The sequence below is a fragment of the Micropterus salmoides genome, unplaced genomic scaffold (assembly GCF_014851395.1).
Source record: "Micropterus salmoides isolate LMB-PRFRI ecotype aquatic unplaced genomic scaffold, ASM1485139v1 Ms_hic_scaffold_22, whole genome shotgun sequence".
In the NCBI taxonomy this organism is placed as follows: domain Eukaryota; kingdom Metazoa; phylum Chordata; class Actinopteri; order Centrarchiformes; family Centrarchidae; genus Micropterus; species Micropterus salmoides.
The window spans coordinates 15,962,035-15,981,657 of NW_024041373.1; the positions used below are offsets into that span (position 1 = coordinate 15,962,035).

Here is a 19,623-nt window from a genome sequence, read left to right on the forward strand (position 1 = left end):
GTTTTTGTAACATCAGTGTGAGAAGGACTATCTTCTTTGACTTTAATAACATTTCTGTGGAGAATTTCTCACACCTAGAGGTGCTCCCAGGGGGACACACCCACCTCAGCCTCGCCTCTGTGATTTGCAGGGAGGAATAGGACCAAGGGGAATGTTGTCTCATCCTCTCTTTCATCAGTCTTGGATAAAATCTTCTATTAATCTCTATAAACTGTTTCAAAACGGCTTTGATTAATCAAGTGCTTTATCTCAATGTCTCTGCGTTTTTTTGTGCATCTATTGAATAGTTTGCCAAGTCAAATAAACTTTTAGTGAAGAGCTGACGTTTTTGCAGAGTTATTCTTTGGGTCATTTATGTTTGTACAGTTACATACTATCATATTCTGTAGTTCATTCCTATGCCATACTCTGCACTACTACTGCATTGGTTCATTCAGTCATCATGTGGGCAGACTTGCATATCCCTACAGAACAGGACCAGAACTTTGCTCTTAGATACCCAGTTTTAATGTGTTTTACCTGGTAAATATTCACATTAAAGATTAAACTTTGTGTATTGGAAGAGAAGAAACTGCTTTTTGCCAAAGTTTGACTCTGCACCTACAGGATATATCGCACCACGCAGAATGTATCTGCAATCATCTGTCATCCACACACCCTGTGAGGAAAGGTCAGAGGCTCAACATTAAAGGAGGTGGTGCCAAGTCCATCTCCATCCACTCATATCAGCAAGCTGTTGGCACACATGCGTACTGTGCACACACAATCACTTGCTGTCTCTTCACCCATGGGAAATCCAGGAAGTCATGCCAATTCCAGCAGATGTTCCTGAAGTGCAGGCATCTTGTAAACACCATGAAATGTATTGGAGGCTAATGTAGTGGTTGCTGACAAAGGTCTTCAACACATGATTTTATTTTACCACCTGCTGCAGAGACACACATACTGTACATGTTCATATACACAGACACAAACGTCTTAAAATTACATACCAAATTGTCTATAAAAATTTATTTCCCCCTAGAAAACTACTGAAACCTGCAAACAAAAGGAGTATGACTGATAAAAGAACACTGTGGTGCAATAAGGATACTTTTTTATTATGATTTTTAGTAAAGCTTAACTAAAAAATATATAATATGTGTTATCACATCAATACGTTTTTGATTCATTTTGTACTGTGGTAAACCTTAACTACGGTTAGTTTCTGAGACGGATTGAAATATAGTTTTGACGTGAGTTTATAATCAGTAAGGAGCAATAATAGATTTTTTGAGCTTATTGTTTGTTTTGACGGTTATCGTATTTATCACTAGTCATCAGTCTATAGAGGGAGCCACTGTAGCCTGCTGATCGTGAGAGACAAACCCGGAGCTCAACCTGCCCGGTACACCGCCCCCACACTGTACGAGCCGCATGTTCATCGCAAGTGCTGCTTGCACTCCGACAACCATCTAACACCCACAGCGCCTTCTGCAGAATAAAGACCAGCCTGCTACGCGCGCACACACACTCGGATTTGCAACAAAAGCATCAACCGGGGACGTTTTCTTCAGCACACCAGGAGAGTTGGAGATCCGCAGGTAATAGCAGGTACGTCGCCGAGGCGCCACAGGATGACAAAGCTATTGCATACTGCGCTTTGATGAGATAACAATGAAAATAATACACTGAACTGTGTGGTGTGGTGTAGTGTAAATGAAAAAAAAAAGTGAGAGAAAATCTGCAATATCTCTTGTTTCTGATGTAGTTCGTCTGTTTAAGGGAATTCTCTGATAACAAGTGTCAGTATCTTGAAACAAGACAGAGTCAAAACAACGCACATAACATTTGATTGGACAGCTTGATGAGTTGGACATGTTTTGTGCAAATACGGGATTTTAATCAACATGAGCTCTGCATGGCTGATTAACTCGTTCATTTTTCCTGACACTGACTGACACACAAGGGCATGTTTACGCACGATCTTTACGCGTATTACGCACTAATCCTTTTGGAGAAAAACAGCAGAAAAACACTTCACTTAGTTGAAGTCGCAGATTTAGCTGGAGCGGGGCCAACATAAACATCACGCCAGCAGCGGGAGACGTTGGGACTCGTTAAGCAATGCCATCAATGATGTAATAACTGGTATTAAAACATGTAGGGTTGTCAAGCGAAAAATGATCTTGCACGCTCTCTCCATTTCGTTCCTCTGCATCTCGTTACAGTGGTGCTCCTACGTTTGGTCGACATGCTGGGGATCTGCGTGTGTCTGTGTGCGATTTTCACACATGTCCTCTCTCAGGAGGCTGAGGCTGAGCCCATCTCCTACACAGTAAGTGAGAGATATAATTTTTTTTTACCAGCTAGTGTTTTGCCTGTGCAGGTTTAACACAACACTTCATGCTTTTGATGCATTGGATTTGCTGGTGGGAAATCTGAGAAACTACTTATGTTAACAAGTAAGGACCCTAAAATATGCACCATTTAAACATTGACTGTCCTTCACAGTGCACAGAAGGTTATGAGTATGACAGAGCCAGAGAGCAATGCAGAGGTGAGAAATGACAAATTGCCTTAAATGTTAATCTTTGGTTATTACACATTTGTGCAGCTTTTTGTGCTTAATAAATTTAATTCTGTCATCTTTTTTCTATAAATTCAAGCCCAAAATATGTCATTTTAACCAATAAAAATGCTGTACAGAAAATGACATATCCTCTTTCTTTCCCTGTGTTAGACATCGACGAGTGTGCCTTGTTAGATGATGCCTGCAAAGGAGGGATGCAGTGTATCAACCACTTTGGTGGATACCTCTGCCTCCCCAAGAGCGCCGTCATCTATATCAGTAAGGAGGGCGAGCAGGTGCCGCTGCCAGTCCCAGGCCCTCCTGTCCCTGCTGCCCCACAAAGCCCACCTCTGCTCCCACGGGTGTTTCCAGGCACCCATAGGGTCTCTCAGTCCACCCGGACCACCCGCTGTACAGCCGGATTCACTGCAGATGAGCAGAACCTCTGCAGAGGTGAGAACAGCTGCCCCCCCCCCCCTTCAGCTACATGATGATACGAAGTAACAGTACCTTGAAAAACCCGCCTTTCATTTTTTTTACTGCTTTAGACCAACACATGGAGACGGGTCCTCTTATCTCAGCAACTGGTGTTGACAAACTCCTCAGGAGAGAAATTGGACTCTGTCAGCAGGAGTCACAAAATATGGTGTAGAAGTGCAAAAGGGATGGCTGCCACATTCTCTCCATGAAAAGTTATTTTTCTTTAATCTTCCAGAATAGATTTGACTTTTGGCCTTTGTGAGACAGATTACACCCTAAAAAATGTGGTTGATTGATTGGAATCCCACTGTACTTGACTGCTGTGTGCTGCACTATGTTGGCAGAGTTGAATGTCAATATTGAGGAATGTTTTTTATCTCCTGAATATCAGTAGAATGCTTTTGTAGCACCAGATGCAGTGCTGCTGCGTGGAAGAATGTCTGAATGTGTCTCCAGCAGAGCTTCGTAGGTATTTGATAATTACTTGCTAACGACTTAAGAGCCTAAATAAGCAGAGCTCCAAAGGTGAACTGTTCATCCATCTGTCTGACAGTCATCAACATCTAAACGATGCGTAGCTGGCAGATATGTTGCAAGCTTCTCATATTTTCTCACTGTGATGTCATGTTTTCTAAACTCTTTTGGTTGCTCGAAGCATTATGTTATTGGACAGAGTTCAGCTTCTGCCTAAAATATAAAAATATAGCCTTTATAGCTCACATATAGCCTTTACACCTACAGTAGATATTCTCTGGGCCTGACTAGCATGTGATTTTAGTAGCTGCGCAAGACTGTGTGGGTGTGATCCTGTGTTTGAGCAAGACTCTTTGATCTTTACAAATGGGGAGTGGTTTAAATATTCATCCTTTGTCTCTCAGACACACACACACACACACACACACACACACACACATACTGGTGCCCTTTGTTGCTGCTTTGTGCCAGATGTTCATAGCTGCACCTTAGATAGAGCATCTCTCATATCACTCGTAGCCTCTCACAGCTTTTAGTTTGTCATGTGTCTTGGTCTGTGAGAGATCGAGAGGGGGTTGGCTGTATAAAGAAAGTAGAGCTAGCTGTATAAATGTAATAATATGTGTAAGACAACGTGCATTACTGTACAGTACATGTGTTCAGTGGTTAGGAACTCCTCTTGCCAATAGGCAGAACATATGGTGAGTGGCTGTGTGGTGAGGCTAGTGGTCACAGAGCTCCAGTGAAAGTAACAAATTTGATTTTACACCTGGGGCAAAGATATGTGTGAGGTGCTTTATGTGTTTCTCTGAATTGGAACCCAATTAGGTTTTATTAGAGTGTAAAACATGGCAGCATATCAGCTAAAGTAACCACATAAGCGAGCTGGCAGGGGTATAATACTTATTCATTTACTGGCATGTCGTTTCAGTGCATGGGCTAAACAAAGATAGGCTGTTGCTGTCAGTGTTATTGCTTTGAAATGACTGGAGTTTTAACTGGAAGGCGTCTCGTGCCGTTATGTGGGCGTATATTTCTGCTGGTGGAGTGAAATAATCTTTGTTTACATCAGTGTCTGGTTTCTCTGTCATTACCTTTATCTCGCTACAATGAGCCAATTGTTCTTGAACACAGAATTGTCTTTTCTTTTTTTTTGTTCCACAGTGGCTGTTTTGCAGAGCTACGTATCTTGCTAGCGAAGGAATTCCCATTAACTTTCAATGGGGGGGAAACCTCAATGTATCAAATAGCGCTTACATCAGGTTCCTTCCCTGCTAACTCACCACTCTGTGGAGGAAACCTAGAATGCCGAGTCAGGTAGGGCAAAGGGGAAGATGAAAGGCTGACACTGACTAAATAACCACAGAAGTGCCGGAGCACTGACCGAGCCAGGTTGTACCAACGTCATGGGTTGTGCTGCCGTTGAGTTGTTTTGGTGACTTACTGCTGAGTGTGTGGCGAATAGTAGAGAGATCAGCTAAATATTCCGGAAAATAATGAAGCCAATGTTCCAAAGCACAACTGAAATTGTAAAAAAAACAAAAAAAACAAAAACTAAATAGCTTCTCTTAGTACTATTTATGCTGATTAAAAGTGAAACAAACCACAAATTATATAATACACTTCACCCTGATATTTTTCCTTTTAAAAAAAGCTTTAATGTTCTGTCCCATGTGGATAACTATTTGCAAATGGGCAATAAAGCCCCTTGGCGTTTGTTGCTGCTGCAGTGACACATAGGGGAATCTGGCACCCTGCTTCCACTTGGCCACACAGAGAAACTATGAACCTTTACTGTACTTGTGACAGCTTAATGAGGCCTTGCATTTCCATGACTTCCCCCACCCTCCAAACATACACACACATACTAACTGTGTTTACCGACAGGAGATGCCTACAAGTGGCTTGTTGTAGTCCTGTGTATTCATATTAACTCTAATTTCAGCAGAGGTGAGATCACTTTCTCCTAGAAATGAAGGTTGTCCATCAAAAGTAGTTGAATCAGTCGTTAAATCTGATGAAAAGTGGGAAGCAGTTATTTTATGATTCTCATTTACAGTTTGAGGGTACCCGTTTTTGAAAATACGAATTTAACTGCAGGCATTTAATGTTGGCCATGTCATGTTTTACACTTTATGGGTTCTGTTATTCTCTCTTCCCAGCTATTGACTTTACATACTTCAGCTGCTGCCTATTTATTTTTCATCTGTAAATTAGATACTCCTGTGCTGCAGTATGGGACATGAAAGGACATGCCACTCCTGTTTACCTGTCTGGTTTCCTGAGGTCATGCAGGCCACATTACCACCTACATGCCTGACTAATTTCAGCTACGTCTGGACGCTCTTCACCTGCAGTGGCTGGAAATCTTTCCTAAATATGTTCTATTAAGGCCGTTAAGCCCTGTGTGACAGAGAATTTGTGTACTTTTCCGAACAAGGCAGAGCGCATGCAATAACATTTTTCCACACATATGCAATGCACTTGGGAGGAATATCTCTGGAATGTCAGTGGTAGTTGTTTTTTCCATTTGCTCCCATCTTTTGTGATGGTAGGAATTACTCACCACCTTGACAGATAAGCATCGGATCGATCTGTGAGGAGTAGGAATGCAGAGAGCAGAACAAGCCGACAGAGCCTAGTGGCTGCAAAGCACGACATGACGCTGCTTCGTGATTTGACCTTTACAGCGTATGCTTTACAGCTCCACTTGTTGTTGTCTCATCCTGACATTTGCACTTGAAGAAACAAGCCCCAGCACCTTTGCTGATCCAGAGACAATGTAAAAAGATGTGAAAATGCACAGAGAGCGATTACAGTTTTTCAGAAAGTTCTTTCAGATGTTATCCTTTTAGTGTTAGTTTCTTCCAAACAGCCATCAAAGATAAGCGACGCAGATTTGGAATATGTAGTTGCACAGAGAAGGAAGACTTCAACACTCATAACAACATGCCATACAGGATGTACAGGATGTTAAGTTAAAACATTCTGCACCGATTTTGTTGCTCGGCAGGAGGAAGTGGGATCAAACACAAAGCCTTTGCTTGATGACAACTGACCCACTTTGTTTAGGGTTACTCAAAGAAAAAGACACATGAAGCACACCTTTGTGCTTGTTGAACCCAGCGATTAACAGCTAAGCTCTCGTCTTCCACCTGCTCTCAGACTGATGATTTGCACTGTGCTGCATCAGTACGTCTTCACTATAAGACTGTCCTAGTGCCCTATGATTTTACTGTCCAGTTCAGTGCACCTGTTACACTGCAGGTTCAGTGTAACAACTAGTGTGCCATCTTTGAGCCTTTACATTGTAGATGCTTTAGCGATGAAAATGTTAGTCTATCAGCTCACCACTTTGGTCCAGATGGAAGAATCGCAACAACAGTTTGTTGGGTGAAATGTAGTGACGCTGGCAATCCTCTTACTTTTAATTTAAACTTTTTTTAAGACTTTGGTTTCTGACAGAATAACTGCAAAACTATGAATATTCCCATCAGCTTCAGCTATACTTAGTTTAGTGTTTATTACCAAAGCTAGCATGCTAAAACGCTAAACTAAAATGGTGAACTTGGTAAACATTATATCTGATATACATCAGTGTCGTCATTGTGAGCACTTTAGCATGCAGAAGTTAGCTTTTAGCTCAAAGCACCATCCATCCATCCATCTTCAGCTCAAAGCTATTATTTGTACCTTACGGAAGATTTGCACAATTAACATCATTATGTATTGTATTATTGACAGGATTGAAGTTGTCTATAGATTGACAGATCAATCAGCTAGTTGTCTTCTGATTACTTATCAAAGCTATATCAGTATCTGTACATATCTCGATCGGTTGGTCACAAGAAATGTCAGTACAGAAAAGCCAAGGTTGTGTTTGCGTTACATTTGAAACAGGGCTCCAGTTACATACTTTGTCCAGCAGAGAGCACTGACAAGTTTATTTTTTAACTCTCAAAATATTCTGCTCAGTATCTTGGTAGCAATTCTTTAATAATCAAGAATTGTGTTTCTTTATCAAACAATTCTGTTTTGTGTTTATGGTATAAAAAAAAGTAATATCGCCAAATAAATCATTTCCATTAACATATTTTTAAACTTGTTATTGATATCAGTATCTGCCTCAAACATTCAGTGTTGGTCATGTTTTAAAGTCAATACTAGTGAATCAACATTGCTGAGATTTCTGGCTTTCAAACTCACTTTCCATTTGTAAACTGTGCCAGAGAAGACCAGAGTATCTCTCAAACTCTGTGAATATAATCCAAACATCCTGTAGGCAGCCCCTCTTTTGGCCTGTGTAGTGTTGCTGTATTGACGCTGTTATTGCTTGTGGTTTGCCGTTGGCTCCTGTCTGCCATCACATCAACGATGGCAGAGAGGAACGAGTGGGAAGTAGCTTTGCTGTGCCTCCTTGGTGTAAGTGCTTAATGTTGTTGTTATTATTCTCCCTGAGGTCGGTGCCTGTCCAACGGCCAGCTGCTTCCTCCTCTGATGTGCTTACATGTGTTGCTCTTTCCGTTTACCTCATAATGGAAAGGGACACAGGGCTGCTATAAATCACTATTGCGCTCAGCTGGGTGACACTCACATGCGATCGCAGGGTCAGTGTTTCTCACACAGTTTCTTCTTTTCTTGATTTGTACTATCATGCTATCATTTTAACCAGATTTGCAGTGTTTAATTCCTTCCATGCCGCAAAATTGCTTCAAAGACCCTAAGTGGCTACAGACAACTACAAACATGTCAGGTGGGCAGAGTGGTCGATCTTCTTCACATTGAGTAGCAGGAGAGATGCTCAGTTCTTCTTTTTTCTAGAAATTTTCAGAGTAACAGGACGGATTATTATCAGTCCGGAATGTAGCTGGCACACTGGATGGATTTTCAAGAATGTCAAGACTCTGCCCGACCTTTATAAGAGTGTGGAACAAACTCACAAATCAGTTAGTAAGTGTCAGCATGACTAAAACTCCTGTTCCTCCTGAACAATGAGAGCGATGAGAGGGGGAATCTTGGGAGTGGTGCGAATAGCAAGAGCATGGAAATATGTCATGCCCTTATACGGATGGAAATACACAGAATATAAGGTTAGAGTCTTGAATCCTTTGATTTCTTATCTGTTTTGTGTTTGGATTTTCTTTGAAAGGGAAACACTACCACTCCCATTTGTCCTGAGGTGTTCAGTGGTGAGCTGCATTTCTCACTGCTTTGCAGAGAATTATACACAAATGAAAACAACAGTGCAGTGCAGCGTTTGCCACGAGAGGTGATATTAAGGTGTTTGAGTCAAGCAAAACCAAACGCTCGGGGCTGGTGTTTGACATGCTAATAAATTTGACGTTGTGAAATTTTATGGACTATTAACATCGCACATCTTGCCCCCTGTTTTCCCAAAGATTGAATTATCCAATAATATGAGGGAAACTCAGATGCTGTCCAACAGCAGGATGACTCCAACTGTTCTTTGGAACAGCTCCTGCTTTCCATTGCAGTGGTTTGATGAAAACAAGACTAAATGCTCTCCAGTGATAATTACAACAAGCCCTATCATGTCATAAATCTGGAGCAAATAAGACATTGTTCTGAATTCAGGCCAAACAATCTTTAGTCCCCGTTTTGGCCGCATATGCTTTTTTTCACCCGTGTGCATCTAACATATGTGCACACACAAACACACCAAACATGCAACTCTTGTATGTAGTGTATCACCCCATTCTGTAAAACATTGAAAGCTCTGCAAAAAAAAGGCCATTTAATGTTCGAGCACTTCAAACAGGACCTCTGATGCACACAACACACACACACACACACTCACACACACACACACTCTTAAATTCTTTGAGCTGCTGCCAACCCCGTTACTCCCACAAGGCATTTAGAATTAATCTCCCTGAAAAGCAAGGAGTTTTTAACTCTGACATCACATATGCACACACAGCCGTAAATCTAACTTCAAATCTTAAAAAAGCCCTTTTTTGTTTAAAAAAAAGCCTCCACCCTTTCTCCTCATTCTTTCCTTCCACTCTTCTACTTGACAGCCTTATCTTTCCCTGTGATGTTACAGCAACAACGTGTTCTTAGAGGAAACTTGCAAGCTGTGTTAAATAAATTTTGAATTAAAAAAAAGACTGACCTCAGAGAACAGTCACTTCTCCCCACATGCAACACATCATCACATTTGATGGCTTGTTGCAGTAAAATCTGTTTTCCTGTGTAAACTATATGGACTGTGCTGCATGTGGTAAGCTGTAAGAGGTTTTATGAGACCTAAGAGCCAGCCGGTGTGGGATGCCCTCCCACCCCACTCACACATACACACACTTGTACACACGCATACACAAACATTTGTATTGGCAACTTCTTAAAGGTTTAGTGACAAAGTAGCAGTTACCACAAGATATTCCTGTGAATGAACCTTTGGATTACATTCACACATATGCTTTTATTTAGACCTCTCCAAGCTTTCTTCAAGGGAGTGAGGATGAAAGATTTTTCCGCACACAGAACTTCTTAGGAAGCATCACTGTATTGTTCACATTTATACAATTTACAAATGCATGTGCAGTTACTTCTTTCTCTAAGTGTTTGTGGTTTCTACGCCTTATATAGAAGAGTGTTGATCCAGCCGTAGATGTCTGCCCTGCACCAGTGACACCTTGTTTGATGGTTCATGTAGTCTCCTATGTAGCCAAAACCACACGGCCCAATAGTGGCATAAAGGTTTTCGGACTCAAATTCACATACAAAATCATTCCAAGTGCACCTGATGTTATTCTGTTTGGCTTGAAGGTCCCAAAACTAGAGCAAATGCTATCAGCTGATTCATAATGTCTTGGATCCATGTGGACCAGCTGTGGCTCAGATTTTACCCTAAATTCAATCTGAACAAAGTCAAGTGAGCTGCCACTAATTCTTTCCAAGAACATAATTGCTTACACCAATGACTACTGTTCAGTCACCGCAGTACAGATATAAAAACAAACCAAAAACTGAACAAAACCTTACCTTTTAAGGAACCTTTATGACTAGCTAATTGTTCCTTAGCCACACATGACTTGAGAAATGGAAATGGTCCAGTGGTCGCTTGGTCAGAAATGTGTCAGCATTTGAGCAAATATTTGATTGATTGCAATGAAATTTCTTGACCTAAGAGGCTGAATCTTATAATGTTACAACTGTTACAACTTTGTTGATACCCAGACTTTAAACCGCGACCGCTATATCATTATGCTAGCATTGTCATTGTTAGCATGCTGATGTTAGCATGCTGATGTTAGCCTTTAGTTAGCCGCTGTGCCTAGCCTAGATCTGCTAGCATGGCTGTACAATCTTAAGTCTTGTTAATTTATATGCAGGGTCAGGGTGACATGTCTTAATTTAGGTTTCTGTCAGTAAAACCACAGTATTTCACTGACATCTCACTTTTGTTGTGTGCTTCTTGGCGCTGTTGCAGCATCAACATTATTTTTTTATCAGAAATCATGAGTCTCAGACTTGTGTTGTCTGAATCCACTGCCAAAAGGCAGGGCATTTCCAGTCTCAATGAATCACTAAATACCTTCAGTAAGTAGGTGTGGTTGTGATTCACAGATACTTGATGACTTGATCCCGGCTTCTCACTGTTGCGGCATCTTGTTTAACTATTTTTGACATTCATTCACATTTTTCATTTGTATATACAGGATTCCACTTCCTGTTATTCTTTAAAGGGTTAGCTAGTAGTTTACCAGCTTGTGGAGCTACCTGTCAAGGTTAGCTAATACAGTACGGTGTGTATTTTCTGCCGTCTACCTGCAACTTTCTACATGTTCAAACTGCAGCATAGATAGGTGTTGAAGTTGTGAAGTCGTCTCATTGTGTTTAGTTTGAAAATGTCAGTGACCCACCAGCCAGGTAATATTAACCCGAAAAATATATTTAACTGAACTGCATTATTAATTGATGCTAAACTTAAAATTGTGTTTCATAGATTGAAATGGAATCTAATGGTTTGAAATTGCTTTCAACTTGTTTGTATTATTCTAATTTCGGTGGAGTTCCATATTCAGTTTCCAAATTCAGTTTTTAAATTCAATCCAACTTAGATCATCGGGGAGACTAGAATAGAAAATCCAACTCCGTTCAAAGGACTACTTCTTTAGGCCACAATGCTTTCTGTGCATTGAGGGGAGGGTAGCTGTACAGTCTCTCCCACCAAGTGAGGCTTTATTTCAGCACGTGCAATTGAAAAAACAAGAAATGCTACATACATTGATACAAAGTGCTAATACCTGATTCAGTGATTTGTGAGGTGCAGCAAGTCTTTTGTCAGCCATGATAAAATGGGAGAGACTGCGTAGCTATTCTCATGACCTACATACCCAGGAAGCCTTGTGACCTGAAGAAGTCCTTTAAAAGGAGTTGGATTGAATCGGAGCTCTTCCCCGGATGAGTGTGTCTGTGTTGAAACTGAATTTTGAGAAGCTTAACTTGGAACTACACTGAAATTTAAATAATACTTACAGGTTGAAAGCAATATGAGCTAAATTCAATGGCTATGAAATATTAAATTTTGCATAAATAATTCAATTTGAACATTTCAAATTGAAAACAATTAAATTCAGATTTAATTTGTGATGGCACTAAAATACTAAATCTGGATGTTGCAGGTCTACCACCTGCAGACAGAGACACTCTGATGCACCAGGGCTTTTTTTAACAGCCATGTCATGAAGCCTTTGGGCTGTTGCAAGTGGGTCAGTATCCCATAGTGTGATATTGCTGGAATCCAAGCATTTGGTTTCTCACTGAGTCTTGAGAGTGTTGGTTGCGGATGTACTTTCCCAGATGCCTTTCAAACCACATCAGAGTGTAGATTTTCCAGAACAACACTGCTTTTATCTTTGTCCTTCACTAAGCAGGTCAGTAGGCAACAAGCCCTGTCTTTGCATTCCTCCCTGGATGCAATTCGTACCTGCTGTCTCTCAGGTGCACCTCACGATAAGCCCTGCTTTTGTCCCTAATGTAGTGAGGCCATCTTATCACTGTGCCCCGACAGACTTGATCACATTTTAGCCTTCTTCCCTTTCCTTCCTTTGAGGAATACAGACAACTTACCTTCTGTCCACCTTTTGATTCATGGGCCCCATCCCATTAAATCAAGCCAATTTCTCAGCGGCTTTAGTCCCACTGCACGGCGGTGCTGTGGGATTGGCATATAGGGCAATTGAGGCTCTAAGGGTGGCAATTCCAGCATCACATGGAATATTTCCAGGAGAACATCAGTTCAAGATTTCTGCGCAGCAGCAAGTTGGGCTTTCCTGCAGTAATGTTAATTGAATTATCATTGTAACATGTTTGATCATAATGTGTTCTCTATGAGTATGTAACTCTTTGTCTCAGGTGCATTGATTGCATATAAACCCTGCTGGAGGGATAATACATGATGTGTGTCAAGTTCAGCACAGTCAGCAAGCGACTTTAGGTTTTCCAATCACCTTCCAGACAGGTTCTTCTGACTAGTGTCAAATCACAATGCAGTCATAGAACCCTCCGGTGTGTGTGCATGTGGTATTGAGAATAACCGTCCGTCATGCTGTTAAACTGATGCCCACTGGCAGTCTGTATGTGATGGATTGTGTCAGACCACCCAAGAGGACTGCTGGTGGGCCCACAGGGATGAGAGTACACAGCATGGGCGTATTTGTAGTGTGTGTGGGAGAAAGATAGAACTTTAGAAACAGGGGTTATAGTGAGAAAAGCATAAATTGAGAGCATGTTTGTTGGATCAACATAAAAAGGACAATCTTTCCCATTGCTGTGCCATGTGTTTTAGCCAAAGCTTCTTATTCTAACCTCAAACTTCTAATTCATGTTATATAACTTATTAATGATGGGGTGAGAGATAGAAAGTGAATGTGTCTGCATCTGTGTGATTTTAGGTTGATAGATGTCTATTGAGGAGAGTGAGGTATTATGGTAGAAAGCACGTGATTTATCAGTTGAGCTCTTTCTCCCTATCTTGCATACACACACACTCACACTTCCCCCTTCCAAAAGCTGTCCCTGTTAGTAGAAGATACGATCTGTGTTTTCCCCCTCACCCGGAGCTGATGAATAAAAGCCTTCTTTATTTAATCGACTGCTGTCTGTGTGAACATGTGTGTTTATACCCATGTGTGTGATGTGATGGTGTCAGTGATCACATATTTTAAGTTCAAACATCACAGATCACAAAGAACATGTAGTCCAGACATGTTGCTTTGCCTTGTCTGCCAAATGTTCCTGCGTACAGAAGGAATTAACACCATGAAGCTTCCTTTGAGTGTGTGTTTTTGTGTGTTTATTGCAGACATAGATGAATGTGCGACAGGCAGACACAGTTGTGGCCCTGAAGAGACATGCTACAACACCAGAGGCTCCTACACCTGCCAGTGTCCCCCGGGTTTTCAGAGGAACGGAGACCACTGTGTGGGTGAGTCGTTGTCATTCACAGATGCAAAACACACTTTCTTGTCTCGCTTTATCACATTATTAATAATGGTGTCAAGCTTTTGAAAAGGTTAGCATTTCGTCTTTTAACATCTTTTATCACTTGTGTTTTCCCTCAGACAGAGACGAGTGTGCCGTGACCAACTACTGCATGCACAGATGTGTGAACACACAGGGCTCATACTACTGTGAGTGCAACGCAGGTCACAAGTTGGCCAGCAACAATCACAGCTGTGTTGGTAAGTCACTGAAAAGCCATGTGTACTCGTGTCAGTGTGTGTTTGTGTGTACAGCATTGAATTCTAAAAACAGTTTGCTTCAATGCTTTGTCATTCATAGGCAGCTTGTGTTGGTGTGGACATCTACCTTATCTGCTCAATTGAAAGGCTAGCTTTTGATTTAGATTTGGGAACATGTTGTTACTTGCATAATGGAAATAACAAGACTTTATAATAATAATCATGATTACCTATATTTATATTGCACTGTGTAAAGACTGTTTACAGAAGACTTTACTGTACATGCAATAAAAAACACACACACACACACACACACACCAGGGCAAAAGAGAATAACAAATGCAATTAATAAAAATTCATGAAGAAGGTTATTGAAAATGTTGTGCTGACATGTTGTGCTATGACTGGCTCCCAGCTGTGATGAAACCGGTGTATTTGTGTGCATACTGTATTTGTGTGTGTCTTTCTGCCTTTGTAGTGGGGAAGCCAAACTACAACTTACGGGTCAATAGTTGAGCCAGTTACATAGTATTTATAGTTCCTGTTCTGTCTTAAAGTATAATTTGCAGCTTTATTACAACTGGGGTCTTACTTACATAGTTTTGGCCATTATTCATATCCAACATTGTACTGACCATACTAATTGCCGAGATCTCTGTAACGCTGTGACAATGACGTCGGGATAAGAAACAAGTGACCAGATGATCAAACAGGTTATAAACAAAACCAGCAGTTTAGCCTGATTATTACTACAGATTATTAACAGCTTTATTTGTAGGTAAAACTGAAAGGGCTCATGAAATGTCCTTATTATATCTATGTGTAAAAAGTTTGCTTTTGTTCCAGATGTGAATGAATGTGACGTGCAGAGTCCCTGTGAGCACCACTGCTACAACCTGCTTGGCTCCTTCCTCTGCCAGTGTGACCAGGGCTATGAGCTAGCACAAAACGCGGTCAACTGCCAAGGTGGACACTCACACGGGAATGCGCATATATATACATACACAGATATATAAAGTGGCTGATAAATGCATGTTTGTCAGTGTGCACTGCCTTATACTCATTATTTATGTCTGTATTTGTGTGTGTGTGTGTGCATATTTTCTGTACAGACATTGATGAATGCAGCTTCTCCAGCTACATGTGTCAGTACCAATGTATTAACAGCCTAGGAAGTTACTCCTGTGAGTGTCCAGAGGGATATCAACTCCAGGGAAACAGGTTGTGTCAAGGTACCTCAGTCATTTTCCTTTCCCTTTTCCTTCCATTAATCTTTTTTAAATCGCTTTTTAGTTTATTTATTTATCTGTCTTACCCTCCTCTCTGTTTTCACACAAAACAAAGTTGTGTGTGAAAACACAGTGAGTGAAACAAGTGAGTCCTCTTCTCTCTACCTCCCATCCTCCTCTTCCTCAACTCTTTGAAGATAAGTGTTATAACTGCTATCACCCACCTCTAATGTGAATGGGAATGAAAGCCACTCTCAACCACTACTGTCATGGAAAGAATGCAGAGGTTAGGCAACACAAACACAGCAACTTTATGTTGCCCTGCTTAGCCACCTCTGTGAATTTATATGCATGATGTTGGTTTCTTGAAGTTGATTTATTTGAAGCTCCGGCGTTCGCTCAAAGGGTGAGCTGTTATTTTTTCCTTTCCCCCTCGGTCAGGTGCAGGCTTTATAGGGGGAGCCATGAATCCAGTTGGTTGTGTCAGAGGGACCTTTTGGTGATGAATCCAGGTTGCTGTGCCAGAAATAGCCCTGTGGTTCAGGGCTTGTTTGATGGGGTTATTTTCATGGTGCTGCAGGAAAAGAGCTGCAGTTAGGCCTGTGTGGGGTTGCATCGGGGCTTCCCTCCACCACAGATCTGCAGACTTCCCTCTTGTGTTTCCTTGCATCTCCACTTCTGCTGGAAATGCAGCTACAAGCCCAAACCATCATTCTTAAACTGTACACGTCCTGAACTTTGACTGTGTTTTTACAGCTCTGTTTCATGAAGCTTCTAGAGTTTGTGTGTGTTTTGGAAATAGGCAATATTAGTAATGTCATCCAGCTATTTTTGAGTTTTCAGTACTTTTTTTCTCTCTGTGGCTCGGCCAATCACCAGACATAAATGAGTGTGAGACGGGGACTCATAACTGCCAAGACGATGAAATGTGCTGGAACTATTACGGAGGCTTCCGCTGCTATCCCAGAGACCCCTGCGAGGCACCGTATGCCAAAACCTCTGAAAAGTCAGTAAAAATCATCCAGTACTTTTTTTCAGTATCATCAGTGTGGCTGGTTTCACGGAGATTGTTATAACCGTTATGTGTTTGCAGTCGTTGTATCTGCCGGTCGCAGGCTGAGTGCCAGGGTCTCCCACCATCAATTGTCTACAAATACATGAGCATCCAAGCGGACCGGACTGTGCCAGCGGACGTCTTCCAGATTCAGGCCACCAACATCTACGCCAATACACACAACACCTTCAGGATCAAAGCTGGGAATGAGGGAGGAGAATTTTTCCTGCGGGTAAGTTGAAGGGAATTAGGCTATTGTTTGTGTTGCATTAAAAGATGGAGGATGGTATAACAGGTGATGATGGGCTAAGATGAATGCTAAACTGTCACAGTGTCATGATGCTGTCAGAATCTACAGTTTTGAGCTAAATCCATACTCACATACTTACACATTACCATCGCACTGACTCTACCTCATACAGTTACCCAACCTGATATTTTAAAACACAGCACATCTGTAACGCAAAAGTTACAGTGTCCCCCCCATTTCCAAAGATATTATTTGACACTAAGCAAACAAGACTTAAGAGTCTACAGCCATGCTAGCAGCTCTGTTAGGCTACACATGCACACTTCACACAGACAGCAAGCTAACATGCTCACAATGGCAATGCTAACGTGCTGATGTTTAGCAGGTATAATACTTACATGTTCACCATCTTAGTTTAGTGTGTGAGCATGCTAAAATTTGTTAAATAGCAGGAAACACAAAGTACAGCTGAAGCTGATGGGAATGCCATTTGTGTGGCAAAAACGAAAGTATTGTACAAAAAAATAAGTCATTTGTTGGTGGCTCTAGATGAAAAATTACGGGTCACTAAAGTTAATACAGCAATCTATTAAATAGCTGTCGAGACATTTCACTAAAAGCCAAAAAAGTCAACCTGCTGGTGGTACTATATGAAAAGCCAGAGGATGCAAGGTTGTTAGGATTGATCCTCTGGAGATGGCAATCCATTTGATTGTTGTAGACATATTTTAGTCTGGACCAATGTGGTGGACTGGCTTCCCAAAAGATATAACTGCTCCACTAACATGACTAAAAACAAAATCTAATCCAATGAGCTTTACTATACAAATGTTAAGTTGTATCAAAAAAGATAAATCCATATTCAAATGCTTACATACTGACTGATCACATTTTCTTGCAGCGTTCCAGCAATGTGAGTGCCATGTTGGTGCTAACCAAGCCTCTGTCAGGCCCCAGGGAGTACGTCGTGGACCTGGAGATGGTCACTCACCATCTGACCATGAACTACCGCTCAAGCTCACTGCTGCGGCTCACCATCATAGTCGGGCCCTACGCCTTCTGAGCACCACAATTCTCTGCAGTCTGGTTCAGCAAACATAGCAGTGTAACACAGCAGATGCCTGTATCAGCATACCATACTGTACATTTTCATACAATACATGCATATAACATATAACATATGATGTCCCAGACTCATACAGCAGCACAGCAGTAGGCTTGATCATGACAGACCAGCCCATGCTGTAATGTGACCACTGGGCCTCTTTTTCTCTCAAGGTGGCGAGAAGCATTGTGATGAAGGGTTTTAGTGTCCTGAGGAATCAAGCACTGTTTCAACAACAGCACTTAACAATAAAACCATTTTCATCGTTGAAGTTTTTGATTTAAAGTGCCTGAAGTGGACAGGAGAAAGATGCTGGTTGCAGTATTTTTCCTTGTAGTGGCTGTTAGCTCCTTCCATTCTCAAAACAATTGGGAACAGAGCAGTGGCACGCAGGAAAAGACGCCTAGTGGACACACTTCCTAACTGTGATGAATTTTTGATGCAGCTGTACCTACATTTATCACTTTGTTCAGACCAGAACTGCTTACAATAACCTGTGTGTGCATCAGTGAAGCACTCACTTGTTCTATATAAATGTACATGATAAATATCCAATATGAGCAGCTTTTGATACAAAAAGAATACACAGACTCAGATTACAGCTTCTGTTGATAAATGTTGTAGGGGTTAGTACTGCTGCGCCACATTGTTCGTGCAAGTTTCTGTATAGTTTTTACTCATGAGTAATAATTTCCAGAGAAGTCCAGAACAGTTCAGAAGTGTAAAGGGAGGGAATTTGCCTATGAGTGAGAGGATACTAAACTCTGCATGACAATAGGCTTGATGCTCTTAAGACTTTACTCACAGGAGTTAAATCATGTACATACCGAGGTAATAAGTCTTTGTGTGGATGATTGTGTGTATATGTGTGCGTGTATTTGCGTGTGTGAGCGCCTCACTGCTTTGTTTATGCATGCAAGCAAGTGAAAGTGTGAAACAGAGGGAGAGAAAGGGAAAGAGTGAGAAAGAGCTTGTACTCTAGCCATTTATGCGTTTCTGTGATGCCATCTTCCTCAGCCCCCGGTTGCAGAGGCAATAACAGAGATTTTTGAACTCGAGAATACGCACAGGAAATGACGGCTTTCATAACACACCTTGGCCATTTGACCGCTCACTGGTGCCACAGTGATTTCTCCAGAGGAACAGCTGGGCTTTGTAATGTCGGGCCCAGTGAAGAAATCACACTGGCACCAGACTGGCTTGCGTGATAAACATAATTACAGCGCTTTTCCCTGTTGCTGGTTCATGTGTGACACAGGGGATTATTAAACGGTTAATACAATGCCACCACACTTTTTGGCATAATGAGAAATCTTTCACTACCTGCTTTTCCTTTCATGACTCGTGTCTGCTCTGGCTTATTGCTGAAACACTGTAGACACACAGTACTGAAAACCACATTGAAAACCAGCATGTTGTCACCACTCGTAAGTGTAGAAAGTTATCCATCTTTGCCTACAAGTCTTTTATGTGGTTTCAGCAGTGATCATGCCATAGTGCCTTAGAGTGTATAAACACCAAAAATGTAACACTAATCTTTTCATTCATACTGTCAAGACTGTTAACTTCCTTTATTGAAAGGCCTTAATGTTTTTCGCTTCTATTTAAAATATATTTTGTCATATGTATCTTATATTGATTGTACTCTGAAGAGCAAAAGTTATATTGTTGAATAAAATATGATGGATAAATGGGGCTTGGTCGTTCTGTTTTTTTATATCCAACAGAGCAGAGAAACAACAACAAATGTGTGAAATCTGACCTAAAC

At 41.3% G+C, this 19,623-nt stretch overlaps 1 protein-coding gene across 2 annotated transcripts; it reads left to right on the forward strand.

Annotated features, from left to right (window-relative positions):
* The first annotated feature begins 1,400 nt into the window (after positions 1–1,400).
* Positions 1,401–19,551, forward strand: efemp1 (EGF containing fibulin extracellular matrix protein 1). Of its 2 annotated transcripts, none has more exons than XM_038737630.1 (11): positions 1,401–1,583; positions 2,211–2,317; positions 2,494–2,539; positions 2,723–3,004; positions 13,839–13,961; positions 14,098–14,217; positions 15,064–15,183; positions 15,330–15,449; positions 16,326–16,452; positions 16,540–16,732; positions 17,652–19,551. In XM_038737630.1, the coding sequence occupies exons 2-11, from the start codon at positions 2,234–2,236 to the stop codon at positions 17,811–17,813; spliced, it is 1,377 nt and encodes a 458-aa protein (XP_038593558.1). In that variant the 5' UTR covers positions 1,401–1,583; positions 2,211–2,233; the 3' UTR covers positions 17,814–19,551. The 2 variants fall into 2 exon arrangements, with proteins under 2 accessions (XP_038593558.1, XP_038593557.1); XM_038737629.1 differs by having other exon boundaries at positions 1,437–1,593.
* Positions 19,552–19,623: the final 72 nt, after the last annotated feature.